This window comes from Drosophila nasuta, chromosome 3 (assembly GCF_023558535.2).
Source record: "Drosophila nasuta strain 15112-1781.00 chromosome 3, ASM2355853v1, whole genome shotgun sequence".
Classification (NCBI taxonomy): Eukaryota; Metazoa; Arthropoda; class Insecta; order Diptera; family Drosophilidae; genus Drosophila; species Drosophila nasuta.
Window position 1 is genome coordinate 17,297,315 of NC_083457.1, and position 21,678 is coordinate 17,318,992.

The 21,678-nt window shown below is 38.3% G+C and overlaps 1 protein-coding gene across 1 annotated transcript; it reads left to right on the forward strand.

The window, feature by feature from the left end:
• The first annotated feature begins 190 nt into the window (after positions 1-190).
• Positions 191-21,328, forward strand: LOC132792373 (uncharacterized). Its single transcript, XM_060801716.1, has 2 exons — positions 191-1,061; positions 19,259-21,328. The coding sequence occupies exons 1-2, from the start codon at positions 660-662 to the stop codon at positions 19,784-19,786; spliced, it is 930 nt and encodes a 309-aa protein (XP_060657699.1). The 5' UTR covers positions 191-659; the 3' UTR covers positions 19,787-21,328.
• Positions 21,329-21,678: the final 350 nt, after the last annotated feature.

Here is a 21,678-nt window from a genome sequence, read left to right on the forward strand (position 1 = left end):
CGTAAACAGCTTCAGCCAAAGTCTTGGCTTCATTCACAAGCAGCAGACGCGTCGCATGCTTTTAGCACCCACTGTTTGGCCAGGCATGCGCAGTACGCAACAGCAAAACATATGGCAACGCTGGCCAGCTAGTGGCTGAGGCAAAGGCAAGCGACACTCGAACAGTCGCTGCTTTCAGTTGGCTCGGTGCTCTCGACTCGCAAACGACGCGACTTCACTCCGAAGTGCGTGTGTTTTATTCAGTGTGTTTGTTGCCTGTTGTGGCAGAGTGCGACGTATTGGTGTGCTTCTATTTGTGTGTGTATGCGTGAGAGGGCGCCAAGTTATTGTGTCTTTAGCAACCAGCAGCAGCAACAGCAAACAGCAACAGCGAGAACCATAAACAGCAACATTAAACCACCTGCCACGGCGCGTTGCTATTTTCAATAGCAATAAAAAAAACAGACAAAAAAGCAACAGCAAAAGCAAATATATACATAAACACACTCACGCACAAAGCTGACAGCCACTTCCCACTGACAATTTGCATAAAGAAGAAACAACAACTAGACAGCGAAATTGTCGGAAGTTGTGTTTAAACAGCATCTGCAGCAAAGGAAAGCGAAATAAATTCGCTGCGCGCATAAGTAGGCAACAGTTTTTTGTTGTTGCGGCCCACAATGGAAATGGATGTCAATCGCCAGGCACAACACAATGCCAACCTAATGACCATATCCGCCCGCTGTTGTCCCACCAACAACAATGCAGCAACAGACACAACAGAAGCAGCAGCAACAACAACAACAACAACAGCCACGTCCTCGTCTTCGTCGCCCTCGTCGTACGGTTGTTGCGGCATCTTGAGTCGCCTGTTCTGCGTGAGTCGCCACAAGGCGACACGCTTGGTGGCAGGCACTGAATGCAGCCAAACCGAAACGCTATTCATGCAACGCAAAACACTAACGACTCAGCCAGCGGCAGCAGCATCGCAGCGACGTCGACGCACCCCTCAAGAAATCTATTTCGAGAGTCGCGGTAAATCCTGCAAGAAGCTATTGAAATTCAATGGCAATTCCAATAAGGTGAGTGCCAAAAAATGCCGCTCTGCGATTTCCAAAGTTTAACGTGAGTAACTGACTAAGCGAGCAGTCTGAGCTTTTTATTTTGCTTGCCAATGACGAGCAAAATGCGAGAAAAATATACTTGCTTCTGCACAAAATTGATACAAATTTAAAAGCCCTGAGATTACCGGCAAAGCTGGGATTAAATAACTTTAAGAATAACAAAACAGCAAAGACAATTTACTGACATCATTTGGGTATAACAATTCAATAAGTCGATGATATCTTTAAACTAGATTGAAATGCGGAATTTAGCTACTTATTAAACTAAATATAAATGTATTTGTCTTAACTTTTAAGAATTCAATAAGTCGATTATATCTTCAAACCAGATTGAAAAACAGAACTTAGCTGAACTTAACTGAATAAAAAAGTATATAGATCCACATTTTAATTTAACCTTTTACAATCAAAATATGAAAGAAGTATTCTTACAAAATATTAGATTCATTGAATTCATTGAAATACAATTTTATAGGATGCTTTACTCAAAAATATAATGCGCATATTTCACAGTTTACATTCGCTTAATGCTTGTGCTTTAATTATTAAGAATTAACTCTGAATAAGCACATAATAAATTATGTGGAAATTAAAGTAAACATTTTTAATTGGAATTAAATATCCTCTTGGTAGGGTATTTCTTTTTTCTTTCTTTGTGAACTCAGCGTTTTTTTTTTGCCATTGATGAAATTTTATTGACTTGACTTTTAATTAAAGCGAAACATTCATAACTCGCATCAAAGAACTCTTAAAAGTAGTCGAGAGAGATTGAACTTTAACACAAAAAGCACATGCAATATGCACAAGTGATTAGAATTATTGCAAAATTTGATATCACTACTTCTATTATTTAGTGGCGCCTGCAAGGTGCTCGAACACAATACTGTGGCGCCACACACTCGAGTAGATTGTTCTTCTATTATAGCCGCACTCAGGCAAAGACTCATATTCGTGCTCATAACCGTAGTCATAATATTTTCCATATAAATCATTTAGCATTGTGGCTGAGCCCGCAGTGCGCATATGAAATATTCCATGCTGTTAAATGCGGCACTAACTTAAAGGCTATACTCGTATGTGGCATGCTACAATGTTCAGCACTCTGTGCTGCTCCTCTCCTTGGATGCTGCTAATTAAAAACGTGCAAAAAGCAAACCAATCAAACAGGTCGATGCACAACAATGGCCAGCCCAAAAATCGCTTATGTAAACTCGTGTATGTGCAAGTGTGCATAAGTGTTGGTGTATGTGTGGCTATACATATGGTACTAAGTGTGTGTGTGTGTTCTAAAGGATACAATTCAATGCAAGCGGCTGTCCTCCAGGCACAAGCTACGCATTGAAGCGCAAGCAACAGGATGAATTTGTTAAACAACACGAACGTGGAGCAGACGCTCAAACTCGAACTCCAACTCGAACTCGAATCTCTCCCAGTGACTGGTGCCTCACTGGCATAGCGAGTCCATCTCTGGACTCTGCTATGTGAAATGTGAAAAGTGAAAAATGAAAAACTCATTCGCCCTATCAAGTGACATCATCAATTTCAGTCTATTTTGCACTGACCAGCCGAATGCTGCAGCATCTGCTTCTGCTTCTGCTCTTGCTCTACCACAAAAAGTGCAAGGACTACGTCAGACTACGGGCAGGAGTGCAAGCTAGACAGAGTGGCACAGGGCATCAAGATATTTATGCAAATCAAAAAAAATTTAAATTTGAAACCACCTATTCGAGTGATCTGGAAATAGCATTGTGCTGACAGACTGGCTGACAAACTGACTGACTGAGCTATCAACACGCAACTCGGTTTGTAAGAGTTAGGAGGTTGCAATTTGTACACAGCTGTTTATATTGCGCACTAACGCAGTCAATATTTAAAATTCCTACTCTAAATATCTATATACATATCGACTGACTGACTAATTAAGTTCTTAAGTGAGCAACTATCAAGGCACAATTCAGACTGTAAGAGCTTGGAGGCTGCAATTTATGCACAACTAATTCCAATATTTGATCGTGCAGCTAAGGGTAATTTTTCAAAATTTGTACTCTAACTATCTGTAGTGTAAAGATATCGTTTGTACTGTCTGACTGACTTATTAACTGACTCAACTATCAAATCCCAGTCCGGATTGTAAGAGTTAGGAGGCTACAAATTTGTGCACAACTAATTAAATTATTTGATAGTGCAGCTAAATGTCTTTTTCAACAATTTTACTACATCAATCAGACTGACTAAATGACTGATTGACGGTAAGAGCTAGGAGGCTGCACTTTATACGTAACAGTTCAGTTAATTAATTAGAAGTCATTTTTCAAAAAATTTCTACTCTATCTATCTTACTGACTAACTAATTAGATGACTAACTGATTAAGTGGCTGAACTAATAACGCATTGCCTTTATGGTTAGAGCAAGGAGGCTGCTGTAATGAACACTACTATGTATCGTTTTTTTAATTTTTCAATATTCCTCCTCAAGCAATCATCTTAGAATTTGCACATAAAATATTTCAACCTATGAAATAAATAAAACAACAAATACACAATCAACTTGATACGGAATTGACAAAGCATCCTCTATCTGACATTATCAGGTCGACAAAGATCATTCAAGGAATAAACTTGAGTCGCTTAAGGAAGAATTAAAGACTTCTTCCGAGCAAGTATCGTTCCGAAAACTACATTCCAAATTCATTAATAAGAACTTCAACAAACTGATCCCAAAATGCAACGCAATCTGGTTATTATATTACCAGATTTTGTAAAACTCATACCCACAACCAAAATTTAAATGAAATCATAAATTTTTGTAAAACTCTTTGAAAAGCCTTTCATCCACTTGGTGAATGTTTCAAAATAACTGATACTGTTTCTAGCTGTTGTAACAATACGCGAGAGGGTTTCTTCAGTTTAGAGTTTAATTTACACCTCACTCCATTCCATCGATTTTAGAGTGAAGCTATTGTACAGACATCTGAGCCAAGCCACAGGGCGGGTAACCAAATCCATTTACAACCACCTAAAAAACCTACCCTTTAAACAAAATGCTTGGGATTATATTGCACTCCGGAAATTGGGGGCGGCTTTGTTACCTCCAACAGACACTCTAATATCATTACTTTTATGTCATCAACTAAGCTCATTGGAAGGCAGCCGTGAAATGCAGTTAGTCTATAAGGTGAATACCAAAACAGAAACGAGGTTCAACAAGGCAAACTGACTTACAAAACTGATTACAAATGAATTCAATTTAATTGAATAAGAAGAATAAGAAAATAAGTGAGCAATAGAAAGGGAGCAACTGTAATTGCCTAATTTTAAATAACTTTGAAAGATCCAATAAAACTTATATTCGGAGAAGTAATAATGATAATAATTTAAATATCAGATTATTACTAAAAACAAACCGATTAATTTCACAATATTAAAAATAGATAAAGAAAAAGTTCTGCTTTTAATTTGAATACCAAAACAGAAGAAAAGTTGAAAAAGGAAAAACTGACTTGATTACAAATGAATTCAATTTAAAGTAATAGCAGAATGTACAGGAGTTAACATCAAGAAAGAGAGTAACTTCAATTAGCTTATTTAAAATAGCTTAGGAAGATCCAATAAAACTTATGTTATATTCAGAGTAGTAATAATAATAAGTTAAAAACATTCCAAGCACTTTGATAATATTTTCAATTGATAAAAGAGAGAGCTTTGGGAGCATTCGCTTCATATCAAGCACACTTGCTTTTAATTGTCTGCATTTTGTGCACAAAGTGCCCATTACGAAGTAAACAAGCCAAACTATCGTAAACTTTGGACAAAGCAGCTTAAAGGCTTCATTTCTTTCAGTTTATCAGTGTCGGAGGCACTTCCTGCTTACTTTCCTTTTCCCTTTCTCCCTCTTTTTCATTCCCTCTCTCTCTCCCTCTCTCTCTCTCTCTTTCTATTTGTGATTCTGTCTCTGATTGTTAAACATTCGCTCTGCCAAGTTTGCGCTTCAAAGAAATCATCATGTGCCAACATTAGTGACTCAGCACATGCATAACAAACTAGCCCCAAGTCCGATTCCCTTTAATAGCCAATAATTATGCTATGGCTGGTTGCTGTAGCTGTATCTATGGCTGTTGTCGTTGTCGTTGGTTGTTGGCTGCTGCCTTCTGGCTGCTGCCTGCTGTTGGCTGCCAGTTCCCGGAGATAGCTCAAATGCAAATGCAAATCAAGCAACTGCCCGGCAACAAAAGCCGTGAGAGCTCAAACAAAAAAAGGGTATTATAAAATGGACAGCCTCGGTCGCTCACTCGCCTTCTCGCTAGCAAGCGGAAGTGACTGCCCCATCTGTCTATCTTCCTGGTCCACCCCATTATCCTCCATCCTGTCCAGTCTGCCCAGTCTGTCGCCTCGCTGTCAGTGAATATGTTTTGTGCGCCTAGGCTCACTCTGTATGCAAGCATTGAAAGAACAGGCCATGAGATCACCCAGCCTCAAACAGAATTGAGTTATATGTATGCAAAATAATTGAAATATAAATTAAGATTTTAAAAAATGTATAATTTTTAAGTAATCAATAATAATTTTATAAAATAATATAACATGAATAAGTAAAGAATGAATGAAGAATACATTAAATATGAAAAAGGCGTTAAAAAAATTGTCTATTTAGAAATAAATACTGCTTTTGACTAATGCATTATTTTTATTCAAAATATTCTTCATTCATTCATAATTAAAATATATGGGCATTTATTTAAATCTTTATGAAATATGAAAGAGGATTAAAAAAATATATAATTGTATCTAAGAATTGCTCGTTTAAAGAGAATGAATGAGAAATAATGGCATCAAGGCTTATATTAACATGGTGAAATGTTTTTTAGAAATGCAGATGAAAAATACATAATTTTTAACTAATATATAGTATAGAGCAATAATATTAAAAAAAATGCATTGCTTGTATTAAGTCTTTATTGTGAGTGTATTTAAATCATTCAACGTGGCGAAATGTTTACATATATAAACTAAATACAAAAGTAGATTAAAAAAATATATAATTTTAAACTATGAAATGCTTTTTTGTATAGCAATATACTTTTATTATGCTTATATTACTTTATTTATTTTTGTGAGTATATTCAAATCATGCAACACGATGAAAAGTTTATTTGCGACACACACACATACATTCTCGTAATTTCAAACCCATGCAAAATAAAAAGCAAAAAAGCGACAGCAGCTTTGCAACGTTGTAATTGCCAAGAGGCAATGAAGAGAAAGCAGAGACAAAAGATAGAAAAGAAAAGGACTAGAGGAAGCTGCCATATGTCGTGCATCTCGATTAAGCTCCCCTAACGTGTATGTTTCTGTGAGGGGCCATTGAACGCCGCTTGAGCTCTGCAACATTTTTAGAACACGGCTAATGTGCTCGGGACAACTGTCGCATTGGTTAAACGCGGTTTGCAGAACTGGTGGGATCCGTATCCTGTGTTTTGTGGTCAACTGAGTTTGCTGTACCGATGATTGGACTCCTACTGTGACGTTCATTACAATCAGCCCTGATTATGTCCGGCAAAAGTTAAGCAGGCGCCGACGACAAAAAACACAATTCGGGAGCAAATTTATTTCAATGCCTCGCTCTGGTAACAAAGAAACGCTTTAGCAGCGACGCCAACTATGAGCTTATAAAATAAAAAGATAGAAAAACTCAAGCTTTAACTTTGAAAGACCCAGTACTTTATTTGTAGACAATGATGTCGGAGTACATTACTGAGATATTCGTAAGAATACATACATTGATTCTTTGACGGAAGACGTAAAGGATTTCTCTTCATTATTACATTGATGATAACTCTGATTTTTCACAATTATTTGACACAAAAATAATCACAAAAAATAATATATGTGCAGCCGACAAAAAGTGTTGAAAGACTGGAATTACCAAAATCCCAAAAGATTATTTGATTCAGAATAAATTTTACATTTTATATGATTTTGTATAAGGTCAATTGATTTAAATATTTTGTTATCTGTATTATTTTTATTTTTATAAGACTTTCTATTATTGTCTTAAGTACACATATTAAAATAAATATGTTATATTTTTGCTTTTTTTGTAACAAGATTTATTAATATAATAATAGAATAGAAGTCTAAATTCTATAACAAATATGGACAGCAGATTCTAAGTTGAAACATTGTCTTGTTTCGAATCTAGCACCAATAATTTTTGTATATTTCCTTATTCAGTATTTAAGTTATGTACACTGAAGTATATATAAACATATTGTCTTTAACTCAAAACATCTTAAAAACTAATTTAATTTATTTGATCACGGTTGACATTTTCTCGCTTGAATTGAGCTCAGAATTGAACATCCTTCCTCTACTTGTTACATCGTTTTTCACAAACAAAATAGACCATCCTAGTTTTTTTCGGTATTTGGTCCAAGTCATAAAAATGAACTGTTAATCCAAGTAGTTGAATGGACTGCGAGTCAGTCAGCCCTTTTTCCAGAGCAGATGAAGCGTTTGCCTTTTTTTTTTTGACTGTCCTCTCTGCGATGACCCCTCTCAGATACCAAGCGTTGACGATGACAAGGGTGCTTTGCCGACTCACTGACTAAATAAAATTGGAATTTATTATCCTGATTTGCAGCCAGAAACAGCAGCAGCAGCAACAGCAGCAGCACCACCACCCGAAGAAGAAGCAGTCAAGAAAGAGCGACAGCAAGTGAATGAGATAGAAAAAGCAGCCAAAATGGCAGCGGCAAAATCCAGTATCTATTGCTACGTTTACCAACACTGGCTCATCGTCGCGTCGCGACGCGTTGTCTGCAGTCCAGGCTAAAAGCCAAGAGACGCCGATAAGTAAGCAGCACTTTTAGATTTATTCACCATGGCGCTGATTTAAATGCCAGACAAAGTTTCAGTCACGCCTACAGCTGACAGCTGTGGTGGGCGTGGCTGGCTTCTTAGCCCACGCTTTCAATGCCATCCACGCTGGACGCGCTTCTGCAGCCTGCACAGCAGCTTAACTATGCATTTCAGCTAGTTTATTAGAGCTTAAAACCCAGTAAAGCAGCTAAGGCGATTTACTTGGGCCCATAAAACTACCGCAACCCACAAGGCGTATGCTTAATTTTAGTTTGTGGCGTTGCCAGAACCCTAAATAGATTGCGATTACCAAAACTGCTGAGTGGCGAGTTTTGCGATTGTGGCGACGATAATTTCTCTGAGAAAGCGAGAAGCAATCCAATATGTCAAAAGCAGAAAACCACTTTAAGTAGTAGACTATGAAATTGGCCAATTTTTATATTCGCCCCTTTTAAAGCTGAAACCAATCCTTATGATAATTTTATTAAGCAAATACTGGCACCACTTGGTGTATATTTTTTTTTTATGGTATATTTTGTATGAATGAGTATATCGATATGCGAAACGAAGGTTTTTCTATTAATAGACTTTGTTTACAATCTAGTATATTGTTATCTAAGATATATACTATCCATATACCAAATATAACATTTGGTATAATTTTGTATTTTTTTTGTTATATTATATTTTAGCAATAGTTGCAAGCTGATGTGCTTTTATTGACCACTATTTTTAATGCAGACCTTCATAGTATAAATCTTCAAATTGAAGTATATTCTAATCTAGATTCAGTTGAATTCTATCATTTATTTGAACTTCAAGATTAATCATCAACATGAGCAAATGAATGCGTAATTTAATGGGTGACAAATGCACTTCCATCGAGTCAGTTGAGTACTCGGAATTCAGCTTACTTTGAAGTCAAAAGGATTAGGGATAGCTGGCCAAAAGAACCCTTCACTTGCACGTGCTGTTGCTGTCAAAACGACAGAAGGCACTTGCCTAGCCAAAGCCAAAAAGAGAGACTTTTTCAACCGGAATTCTGATGCAAAGTGCAGGCAAACCGTTAAACCACCAAGCGGAATAACCGCAAACTTTTCTTTTATACCCCCTGTTACTCCCTCTTATGCCTCTGTTATGTATGTTTCACACCTTGTTTAAAATAAAATTTCGCTGGAGTTCACTGGGTAAGCAAACTAAAACTAAAACAAATATATATATTATATATGTATGCTGTCAATGTTAAGGAATTTTTTAATTTTCATGCCTTTCACATTCAAAATAAATGTTGTGCTTGAATTGTGTGTGTGTGTGTGTGTGTGGACGCGAGGTGTGGGAAGATGAGAGTGTGCGGAGGTGTGAGAGTGCGAGAGTCTGCCAACACAATTTCATTTCACCTGTCGGATAAATGTGCCATGGTAGATGCTGCTGCTGTTGTTGTTAGACAATGTACAAGAGCTACGCTCTACATAAAGCATGTTTTCTTATTGGAGAAGCCTGTGCCTCTGTCTCTCCACAATGTGCGGAATCGTTTGCTCCTCTGCTGAGCTGTCGGGAGAGGCTTTCAGAGGAGCGACGACGGAGTTTGCGGCGTCGTCTGTTGTGACAAATTGCGTTAATGCCAAGCTAAGCTGCTGCCAAGAGAGAGAGCACAATAGGGCCACCTGAAAAATGAAAAACAACACTCGCTTCTCTCCACTGTTGTCGCTAAAATAATGCAGTTAATTATTGCAGCATCTATTTAGCATTCGAATAACTGGCTTTACAGACTTTGCTCATTGCCTATGGTAATTTGTTAGTGACTGGCGCCTGAAAGTATGCCATAGTTTTTGGATATAACTGTGCTGTGGCCGTTGCTGTGGCATAGACAGCAATTTGATGGCACACAGCTGCCGCTTGATTAGCTTTGTGTGTGGCAATTTCGATGGCACATGTGCTGTCATGCTACGTTTGGTTCGAGACTGTGACTCTTGCCAGCCAGCCTGGTGGAATCGAGTCGAGTCCGGAATTTGATGGCAAACAAGATTTGTCTGGACCCAAGCTCAAGCTGTGTGGTGCTCCCATTTTGTCTTTTGCCAGAGAAGGAAAATTAAAAAGAGATTTGTGCCAAAATTAAAAGCAATTTCCTTTTCAGTTGCTGCCAAACAAGCCGAGAGCGCAAGAAGAACTCCTTTCTAGCGCATCAATTTAATTCAATTTATTTTCTATGCTCTGTATGTGTGTGTGTGTGTGTGTGTGTGTTGAGCTAATTCAATGAACTAGACAACAAAATAACTTAAATTTTATGTACGTACTCGTACAAGTAGAGCAGATAAAGGAGCCAGCTTTAAAATGTCTTGATACACTCGAATAAACTTGAGCCAGGCCACAATATTCATCGTATTCATCCTCATACAAGTCTGACAAAGGGGAATGGCAGGCTTTGCAAATTTGACGGCTCGACAGGAGGCACTCGGAGTCATCCGACCAGCACACATACACAGCATGCCATCCCCATTCCCATCTCTATCCACATTCCCATCCTCATCCACATCAGCAGCAAGAGCGCTTGATATTTGATGGATGGTATCGCAGATATGTTAACGTGCTGGCAGCCAACGGATTCGCGGAATGGCGACATTATACAGCGCCCTGTCATGCCCTGCTATGCCGTGCATTTGATAAAGGAATCACAATGGGGCTCGCAGATGAAACAAATAGAAAATCCTTTTAGAGTAGATAAGACAGGGTAGGATATTGACTTTGGAAGAGAAAGAAAGTCACTCAAACTATTCAAATAAACAAAAATTAAAAGATAATAAGAGAAAGAGTTGAATAGTTAATAATTAGCTTATGTGTAAAAGCTATTAATTATAAGTAGAGACCCCTTACAAATCAGTAAAAGCATTACAGTACCACTAAACATTTCAAAACTCGTCTAACATATAACTGTATTATTTTTATTTTACAAGCAACAAAAACCTCGTCAATATTTTAAGTATTCTGCCAAAAATTCAATTAAATTATATTTGTGAAACATCGAGCTCCCACAGTGCAATTGGGTTGGGCTGAATAACATTAAACAAACTGCTGCCTTTAAAGCAGACGCAAATAAAAAGATTTTAAGTTAGGCACTGCTTGGCAATGAAATACGAGGGCGAGACGTCAAAGGGGGAAGCCGATTTTATGTGGCGCCATATAAATTCGGAGAGTCCGTACTTCAGGCGCCGCATTACGTTTATGGTTGGCTAAATTAAACACAAGAAGGCAGCGCCGCCAAAGTGGCAAGGCAGTCAGCTGGATGAAAGGCAGCACGAGGGAGATGAGAGTGGAGGAGAGAGTAAGAGGAAGGGGGAAATTGCTACAAGTTGCTTTATTTTATGCGCATATTTGCGCATATTACTCATACGCCCGGCTGGCATACATCTTCATTTAAGCAAACGTCTTCGACTTTGCCTCCTCCACCTCCTCCCTGCCGCAACAGGCTCTTCTTCTTACGCTTGGGTTGCTCTGCTCGGGCGTATGAAGTCGTATATTTTTATTTTATTAAATTTTCATTTCATTTTGTGCTGCTTAACATGTTGCATGCTCTGACGTTGGTAAATTCGACGATTTTAAATGGGAAAACAACAACTCCCTCAGCAGGTGGTCTGTCATTAACAATAATTGAAACAAGGAACTGGTAAAATTGGCGCTGATTGGTTGAGAAAATTTATAAGCAGACGCTTGTCATTCCATTTCCACAACTGATTTATGTGCAGCTCCTTCAATTCCCAGCACTATTAAAGTATGAATGCAGACTCTGAATGAATGTGAATCCACGCATAAGACTGCTTTATACCAAGCATATACTATGTAGATATCGTCGTTCCTTACATTCCCAATCGTATTCACATTCGCATTTGTATTCGTGGTTGTGTGTATTGAAAGCAAGAACTCCATCCGGCAGGAAGGCTGCATCCAACGGAGGTCAGGTCAAATCCAACCCGCCTCGTTGTGGCGCAACCTTTTCATGAGCCTAGCGTTAGCCAAATGGGTTATTGATGAGCTATTTTGCAATACACAAGGGGAACTTAACATTGACTTGGCATAAGTTACAAAGCGCCAACTTTTGAGCGGTTGTTGGCTGGGGATTTGGCCCATTGGCTCAATGTGTGAATCGGAGCGTGACTGAGCGCATTCGTATTGTATATAAAATACAGCAGCAGCGGACTTATTGTTGCCAATAAGAATTTAAACCTTCAAGACTTAGTTTAGTACTCGTTGTAGTATGTCAACTTTCGCGTTGCACACGAACGCAGCTCATACTTTTTAGCATTTTAACGAGTCCTGCTTACGGAAACTATAACTCAACTTGTCTAAACAGTTATCTGCTGAGTCAGGGATCTGCTCTATAAAGTTTAGCTGTGTTCAGCTTATCCTGTCAGGCATTTTAGTGCCGCTCCCGTGCAACGAGGCTCTTGTCGGAGCTCATATATGTGTGTGTGCGTGTGTGTGTGTGTGTGGAAATCTCTGCTTGCTGCTCATTAATGCTACTTTAAAATTGTAGCACATGCGTGGCACATTGTCTCCGCTCTCGTCTTCAGCCCTGTCACTTAAATGTGCTTAATCTTTTACACACGGTAAACCCAACAGGGAAAGATACTTGCTCTACTCACATGGCACGACTCTGCAAGAAAATGTGAATACCAATATACTATAAGAAGGTGTATTATGTATGTATATATTTTAGATAAGCATTCTGCGTTGATACTCGACAAACGACAGGTGAAAAGAACAACTTAGTCAGGGTTCCTTTATTTTGGTTTACAATGAAATATTATAATTGCCTCAGACTTCACTGAGAAATAAAATAATAAACAATAGTAATTGCGGTAATCGTTTAAATGAAACCGGCATCGTCAAAACGAGCAGCTTTCTAGCCAAAAAAAAAACGAACCGCCAAGACTGCTCTGCATGCAAGTTTGGAATTAACTATCGATAATCGATGTAAAGGCATTGATAACACTAGAGATTAAGTAAGATGCGATAAACACCAATACATATCAACTTGAACGAAAAGCAGCTAAAATAAGAATAAATAAATGTATATTACTTTTCACTTTTCGTTTCCGTTTTCCGACCAAAACCCAAATTTTCGTTTCAAGGTGCTCCGGATTTCACTTGTATTTTGGTCAGAAGAAAACAACGCGAAAACATGTCATTTGTATTTTCAATTTCCTGCGTGGATAGAACTCAAATAACGATGATTTCATCCTGCATAGATGATTTACGCTTTCCCCTAAAAGCAATATAGTTTCGTTGTTGAAAACAACATAATAAGCATAATCTATAAAGTGAACACAATACAATTAAAAATCTATAGTGCAAAAGTTAACAATAATAAAGAAGACGATTGACTGTTTAATAAATTTCAACCTATCATCTAATTTGAAACTTGGACACTTTACTTATAACCGTTTTAATTTTTTGCAAAATTTATAAACTAATATGACGCATGAAATCTACTGTGCATCTCGCAGTTCGCCGCAGCGCTTGTCTAACATATCAAATTTGTAGCTACGCATATCCTGTGCCTCAGCATGTCAACTGCGAATAGCACGAAAACTTTTTGAGACGCTTGTACTTTGACCAAGAACTTTAATTTCTGCATTACGAGCAATGTGGAAGCGGAAGGAGCCAGAGCCAGAGGCAGAGGGGAAACATCCGAGACACATGAAAAGTTTGCAATATAAAGTTGCGCTTAACAACACGCCAAAGTTGTGGCGCTCTCAAGATGCTGGGTGAATGGGGGAAACAGGGTTGCGGGTTGCGGGTGCGGATGTGAGAGCGAGTGTAAGGAAATAGTTCGCCTTAATACAACTCATTAAATTTAGAAAATACTCGCGGCAAACTTTGAGGCCGAAGCATCTTTCGCCGGCGTTTTCCTAACATCCGTTGACATCTACATTTACAGCACGCCGCGGCGTAAAGTTAAGGCGGAACGGTCCTCAGCTGGGTTAGGCCACAAAAAAGGGATAGAAAAATCTCCTGCACTTGCTAAGCCAGAGCATTTCAGTTGCCTTCGAGCTTAATTGCAACGGATGTTGGCCGTGTAAATTATTTTGTTTTGCCTGCCTCATTTTCTCTGCTAATGAGCAACTTATTAAAACTTTTGCATTTTTCACCCCTGCCAACTGCAGGCCAATTTGAAAGCAGCTCCGGATACAGGGTATACTAGATTCAGCCTGAATAGTATGGAGTATTCAGCATGAACGGAGATTCGGTATTCTTACAAAATGTAGCGCGTGAGATGCATAAATAAATACGAATGGCAATACCAATTGAGAATAAAAGCAAGAGATAAGTTTTTGGCCAACCGAAACTCATTTACAGTTTACGAGAGGAAAATGGAAAGAGAGAACTGGAATTTCTTTAGTTCTCAAGTAGAATAGAATACTCGAAACACGTAAGAGTGTTGAGGAAAACTCAAAGTCAAGTTGTGAAAGGGTCCAATCAAATAAAAATCTGCAACAAAAGGTTTTATTGAATAGAGAATAACTGTTGGAATAGCGCATACTCTTGAAGTCGTTTTAGTTAGATTAGGAGGAAGCAGTCAACTTCGAGTGCTATACTCTGTTTTTCTTCATTGACCAATATCCAATAATATTATACAGATGTCCTGCTCTTTATTTAATTAGAATGCAGACAGCATTTCAGGTTGTAATAAGCCAAACGAATGAAATTAATGTTGAATGAAGCAATGTGGGCGGAGAGAAGAGCGGGTAAGGGAGTAGAGAATGGAGGATAGACTGATGAAACTGAGGATGCGGGATGTCTGTCGGTAAGTGTTTTTGTGTGTGCGACAGCGGGCTAAGCCTCAAGTGCTTAGACAATCGTGTTGAAGCTTTGATTTTCGAGCTTACGCTGGATTTAGCTACGCAGTGTAGCATACTTATAAGGGCGAGTAATTAACTTGAAGTGCCCCAAGAACACACACACACACACACACACATACATCCCCGTTTCGGATTGAACAAATTTGACTAAGTAATAGCCAACTGGCAAACTGAGTGACTGTTAAAGTGTTGAAATATCTGCGGCAGCACTTAATTAATTAATGTCAGCGCCCGTCGAACGAAATGAGAAAAGTTTTCGCTGTTCGCCTTCAACATTCACGATTCACCATTCACCATTCGCCCGCCAGGAAAAAGTTGGGCGTCCTTATTTGTTAAGTCAGATGCGGAGGAGTCGACAACGGCGGCAGCAATGTAACCGTTCAATATTTGTCAATGAACTCATTAAGCAAATTAATAGACAAAGTTACCAGCTGAGCTCTGACAATGCAAGTGGCTAAAGTAACTTTGAAGCGCGCGCCAAAGAAAAGGTTATTTACTCTGCTGTACTGTGCTGTTCTCTGCTGTCGCAATAAAATGCCACGCAATAAAAACCAAAGTCAACAAACAATTGCGTGCCAGCAGAAATCGATTATGGACGCCTCAAGGCAACCAGTCAGCTACTCGTACTTCACTTACATTCCCCCATTCTCTCTTGCTCTCTCTCATTCACATTCCACATAGCCAAGGACCAGGAAGCAACCGCATTGGCAGCCACGTTTTCGATTTTGCCATCGACAATGCCACCTGATGCCCCGGCTATGAAATTGCCAACGCTGCAGTTCGCATCCCAAAGCGGAAGTGATTTTCCACTGCGAACGTGTCTCTCTGAGCTTGGTTGAATCTATGTGCCTCCCTCGCTCAAAGTCATCAGAGTGTGGAGAGAGGAGGGTAATTTTATGACCCTTGATAGTGGCAAGCGATTTGTTGCGTTGCATTTTCAATTTCGCAGCATGCACTTTGGCAACTTTGAATAATGCAATGGCTGGGCGCCAACTGCAGCACGGACTTGACTCCACAACTGAATTCTGCATTCTGCCGAAACCCTTAACCAGCTGCGCATTTTGGCAGCTTATTAAGGTGCTGCTCCACCACAACGCTTTCCTTTGAACTTTTCCTATTTCCCAATTTTTTCATACTCTTCAGACACGAGCGCACAATTTCAGCGCAGCAATTGCCATGTGGGGCTAGTTGACATATATTGAGCACGTGCGACCTGTCACAATTTCCCACTGTGTCTCTATTCGAGAGTGTGTGTGTGTGTTTGCGTGTGCCAATCTGACTGGGCGATTGATGACCCAAACAGCCTCACACCAGCCATGGAGCTGCTGAAATCCCACACAACTAGTTATTGGCCAGCAACTGCGGTTAAACTTTTGGGCTTTAAAGCGGCAATCATGTGATGCAAAAACTGCAATGCGATGCAATTGAAGTTGGTCGCTTCGCTAATTATTTGACTAACGACATTATTTTGTGATCTCTAATTAAGTGGCGATTGCATAACTAACAACAGTAAATAAATTTCCAAAAGCCAATTATTTTCCTCCATATTTGTAATTTGTAAATTTGACCATCTACTTTTTTCATGTTTTTATAACTTTTGCAGCATCCCTATTAAACTAAAATTAACTAAAATATTCAATAAAAAATAGTTTTTTAAATATTTATTACAAGAACTTGTGCAAAAGAAGGTAATTTTCAGTGTAAAAAACTTTGAAATATATCGTTTAATTTAGTGTTGTAAAACACAAAATGATTGCTAGGTTAGTAATATAAACAGGTTAAGTTGGCAGCATTAAGAATGCAGTATATACTAAAAAAAAAAAAAGCTCAGTCAATGGCGGATGGTTTCAAAGAAAAGAATAAAGAATGCATATTCATTTAAGTAAATAGTAAAAAAGGCAGAGTTGAGGATGAGACAAATTGGCATATTTGAATTTCATGTGCATGTATGTATATTAAATATTACTACCACAGGTAATCTCAAGAACAACAAACATTATTTAATTTCGTGTCTGTAAATATGATTATTAATAAAGAGTTGTGTTATTTTCGTAATTCTGATTTTATTTACTAGTATGAAATACATTATTTATTGTTGCTATAGTTGTGTATTGTGTGAACCTTTTACAATTGGTAATCATCACCTAATATTAAAAACAATGCGCAATGTGAAAGCATTACCAAACCGATACCAATATCAGTTGCTGTTGCCTCTCAATTGTGGCCACTCGAAAATCGTTTAATTTTCATTAATAGTCAAGTGGGTTTCATTTGGGATTAATGTAGCGTGACTGTGGCAGCTGCAAGCACATTATTATTACTGTTGTTGATGTTGTATGTAGCTGCTCGATGCGTTAAGAGCAAATAAAGAAGAAATAATGTATGCATTTTTAAGCGTTGTCTGCGGCACATTAATTTTAAACAATTTACCTGCGCGGCTGCCCTTTATGCCGCACTGCAAACCAAAGCAAAAAAAAAAAAAAAGGAAAAAACAAAAACATCCTCATAAGCATTTTACGTTAAAGTCAGCAACTGAATGGAAGCTTGAAGCCAGGCTGCTAGCGTTATCTTTCTGGCGGTAGTCGGCATCCAGCAGGCAACAGTCAGTTGCCACTTTGCAGCTGAAACTGCAGCCACTTCAATTTCAAAAGCAGCTGCTGTTGCCCCAACCAACGGGCAACGGACAACGCGCAACGGACAACGTGCAACAGCCAACGTCCAATGCCCATCTAGGGGCAGTTGCTATTTGCCACTTGCCACTGGCGACGTTGCGCCACAGCTTCAGCCTGGGGCTCAAGTTTTCTCTTCTCTTTTACACTGGGTTGCTTTATTTCAATTCAGTTGAAAAATATTTTTTTAAATGCCAGAGATTTCCTCCCTATGTTCGCGTTTAAAATCGAGGCAGCCCTCTGTTTACTTTGTTTAATGCTGTGCTTTATTATTGTTGTCTACGCTGTCGCTTATTACGCATACGCATAGGGTTGAAAACATAATAATAATAATAATAATAAATAGATTCACAACAAAATTCCTTTCTGCGACCACAATAACCGCACTCAGCATTGCATGGACTTTGTAATAAACTAACTAACGCATTTTATTTATGGGCTGCAGTTAAATAAGGCGGCATATGTCATATGCCAAATGCCAGTGTAACCACTACAACAATAACAAGCAACATTTGTGGTGCAAACAAACAGCACAGCAAGGGAAAACCAAAAAAATCGATTAAATTGCATTGAAAGTTCGTTAGTTAATTAACCTAGAGAAAAAGCTTAAGTCTGGGCTTAATCATTAATTCCATTGGATTGTCTAACTCATGATACAATTATACAAGGTAGTCTCGTCGGAAAAAGCTTCCGTCAGTACGCATTCGTATTTCGACGCAAGAGGTTGTCTGCGGACGATTTTTTTTCTGCAATTAACCCTTGTGCAAAATGACATTTTGCAATGTATGCCGTAGATACGGATAGAATTAAAACATTTCGAGAATTAGAGAATTCTCATATATATTGTTAATATTATTCATAAACAACTTACATTTTAGAAATATGTCAAAAAGACATTAATATTAGCTTCAAATTATGTAAATATTAATATCATCGTCTAAGGGTTAATGCGCATTTCATTGTCGTCTCGCTCACACTGCTGTGCTGAGACTCTTTCACTCGCACTCATTGTTTTGTTTAAAGTCGGACAGCTTTTTCCGACGAGACTACCTTGTATAATTGTATCATGGTCTAACTAGTCTAGTTTGCACAACCAATTCTGACATTCGTCGTGTACATAGTAAATATTTGACATTGTCTTTTACGAACTAACAAAAATTACCTATTAAATGAACGAACTGAATAAGTTCACTTTTATCGCTCTTTTTGTCCAGTTGTTCACTTCTGATCATTAATTCGTTCTTGTTCAGTTCTTCACTTTTGCTCTTTGGTTCATTCTTGTTTACAAGTTCCATTTTTGTTCACATGTTCCATTTGTCGAACCAATGATGAACGAAATCGAGCGATGAACGAAGTACGAATTGAACGATCTAGTTCACTGATCAAAAAGGAACGAATGAGTTTATTCAGTATATTTAACGTAAGTTACAAAACACTAGAGAACAACATTCTCTTTACAATTTACTTTGTATTTATTTCAGATTTATAAAAACAAGAAAATTATGATAATGGCAAACAATTGCAATTACATATACATATTACTATTTTTGCAATCAATAAATTTGATAATAGAAAGGTTTAATTGAGGGTTGCTTTAATAATGATGACAAGCTACATTGCGTGAATGCAAATGCTGAGCAGTTTTCAATTTTTAATTAAGATTTTCAATTAAAGTGCGACAGCACTGCCACATAAAACCAATTTGCAATTGGCCTTGGTTAAAATCTCAACTATTTTTCTCTTTGCTCTGCTCTGCTTTGCTCCCACACAGATATTGCTGTATCCTGAAGAGGGATGGGCGCGCACCGCCTCCTCAAGCTACTGGACCATCACGCCCTGCTGGTGGCAGCCGAATCGTTGTCGCATTGTCGAATGTTCTGGCACGCAACGGCAGGCAACCAGAGCAAGGATGTTGCCCATGGAGCAGCAGGGTTCGCTGCTGATTGCCGGACACTTTCGCAGGCCGCCAATAACAGCGACAGGCGGTGCAACAACACCAGCAACAGCAACGCCACAAGGCTTCCGTGATGGAGGGAATGGAGATGGTGCGAGAGGAGCGGCGGGAAATGAAAGTGGAAGCTGTAGTAGAGCGCAGTCAAAGTCAAAATCACAGATGGCTTACAATGATGAGTTCAAACTGTATTTGACATCGAACATCTCGATGGAGGACTACAACATGGGCTACTGCCTCACCGGATTCGTCGAGCGTCGTTGCCAACAGACAAACACCTTTCAAATGACACATTTTGCTGTAATCAAACGGCAATGGCCACCACCGTCCAATCTCAGCAACTCATAGGCAGGCAGGCAGCCTTGTGAGTACATCAAGCCAAATACCCCTTAGTACGTACGTCAGTATTGAAAGTCCACTCTGTTTTTGGACTAACTAAGCATAGCTCTTAAGTAGTCCAATTTGCAACAATTTGCTGCAACTCTCTGGCCTCGTCATTACGCTGAACAACTACTAGTGTTATGGAGCCATGGAGCAATAAAAAGTTACAAAAAAAAAAAAAGAAAAGACTAGCAGCGGCCGAAAAAAAATTACAAAAGTTAGAACGTAATTACGCCAGGCTGAAAGTTTCCACTTCTCCTTTAATTTTTGTTAAATATTTCTATGTGTGTATTAGTGCGTAATGTGTAATTTTAACTAAATGCTCTAGACGTGCTTAATTCGTGTGCTTTCAATGTTATATGGTATAAACTACGAAACTGAACAAAACTAAATAGCAAACAGAAACAAAATTAAAAAAAAAATATAGCGAGACCAAAAAAGTAACTTCGTTATGCCGAAGCCGAAATACCCTTGCGGAGAAAAGCCATTAAATTATAGAAAGAGGTAATCTTTAATAAATTTAAATAATTTCCACTATTTACCATCAATTTATTATTTTTCATTTCGATTTCAATTTACAAATGAATTCCGCATAGCAAATCTGCAAGGGTGCGAAAATTCCAAATACAAATAACTGCAGAATAAAAAAAGTAGTAGCTGTTAAAAGCTAAAATGCATCTAAACCGCTTTGCTGGCCCCACACACCAACACACTCACACCCTCACGCACACACACATACTTGCACACTCGTACACATATTGCGTTTAAGTCTTGACGCTTGGCCAGCTACTTAATGCTTAAAAAGTGCAACAAATTGAAACATGTGCTTGTCGAAGCATGTGATTGTGTGCCAAGAGGCATGTGTACGTGTGCTCGCATTTGTGTGGGTGTGAGTGAGTAGTATACGTGCATATGTGTGTGTGTGTGTGTGGCTCTTTCCTTACTACTTAAAGCTCTTCAAGCAGGCGAGCTTTGGCGTATTGCCTTTAAGCTTAAATATGCACAGCGCATACGATTGTTTTTCTTTCATTTTATAATTTTAGCTAGCATCAATGCGTATCAGCATCAATTAATAACGCGTAGGAATGATTCCGTTAAACATTAATTTAATAACGCTGATCGCATTGCATCGCATTCTACGCTATGCTCTAATCTATCACTAGAAGACTCACTAAACAAAAACTCTCTTATCTCGTACATTCTCTCACACTTTTTGAGCATAAACCGCAACGTATATCAACAATTCGTCCAATAATTGGAGTCTTTCGGCGCAACAAATGGCTTTACAGCCACTACAAGGCCGAAGCTCCAATTGCCAAAAACCCTAAGTGTTAAAAATGGCAAAAAGAACCGAAAACCAAAAGAAAATGACAACTTAAACCAAAGTTAATTAAGTAGATACAAAAAAAAAGAAAAACAAACAAAAGAAAAAATAGAATTTTAAGTGCTATGCAAATCAAAGCCAAAAAATATTTACAAAGATAGAACTTAAATATTAGTAAACTGAACTACAGATATATATATATATATATATATATAAGATATATATTAACTATTTATGTGTGTGTAGGCTTGAAGTGAACTCAAAGTTTTTGCCATAATTGTATCGATGTACTATTTATATATGTAAATTTATATATATACATATATATCGAACTATGTATACAACAACAAGACACGAAATCAATCACTAACATTTTTGCAGTAGTGCATAGCTCGCTTTTAGGCGCTTTTACACGCAGGCGAAAACTCAAAACAAAACTAACAAAGTAAAGGAAAATGTGTTTGTATTTCTAATCGTATATATTTTACAATGCTATTTATGTAGTTGATTTGCATTCTCACTACCCACATGCAGC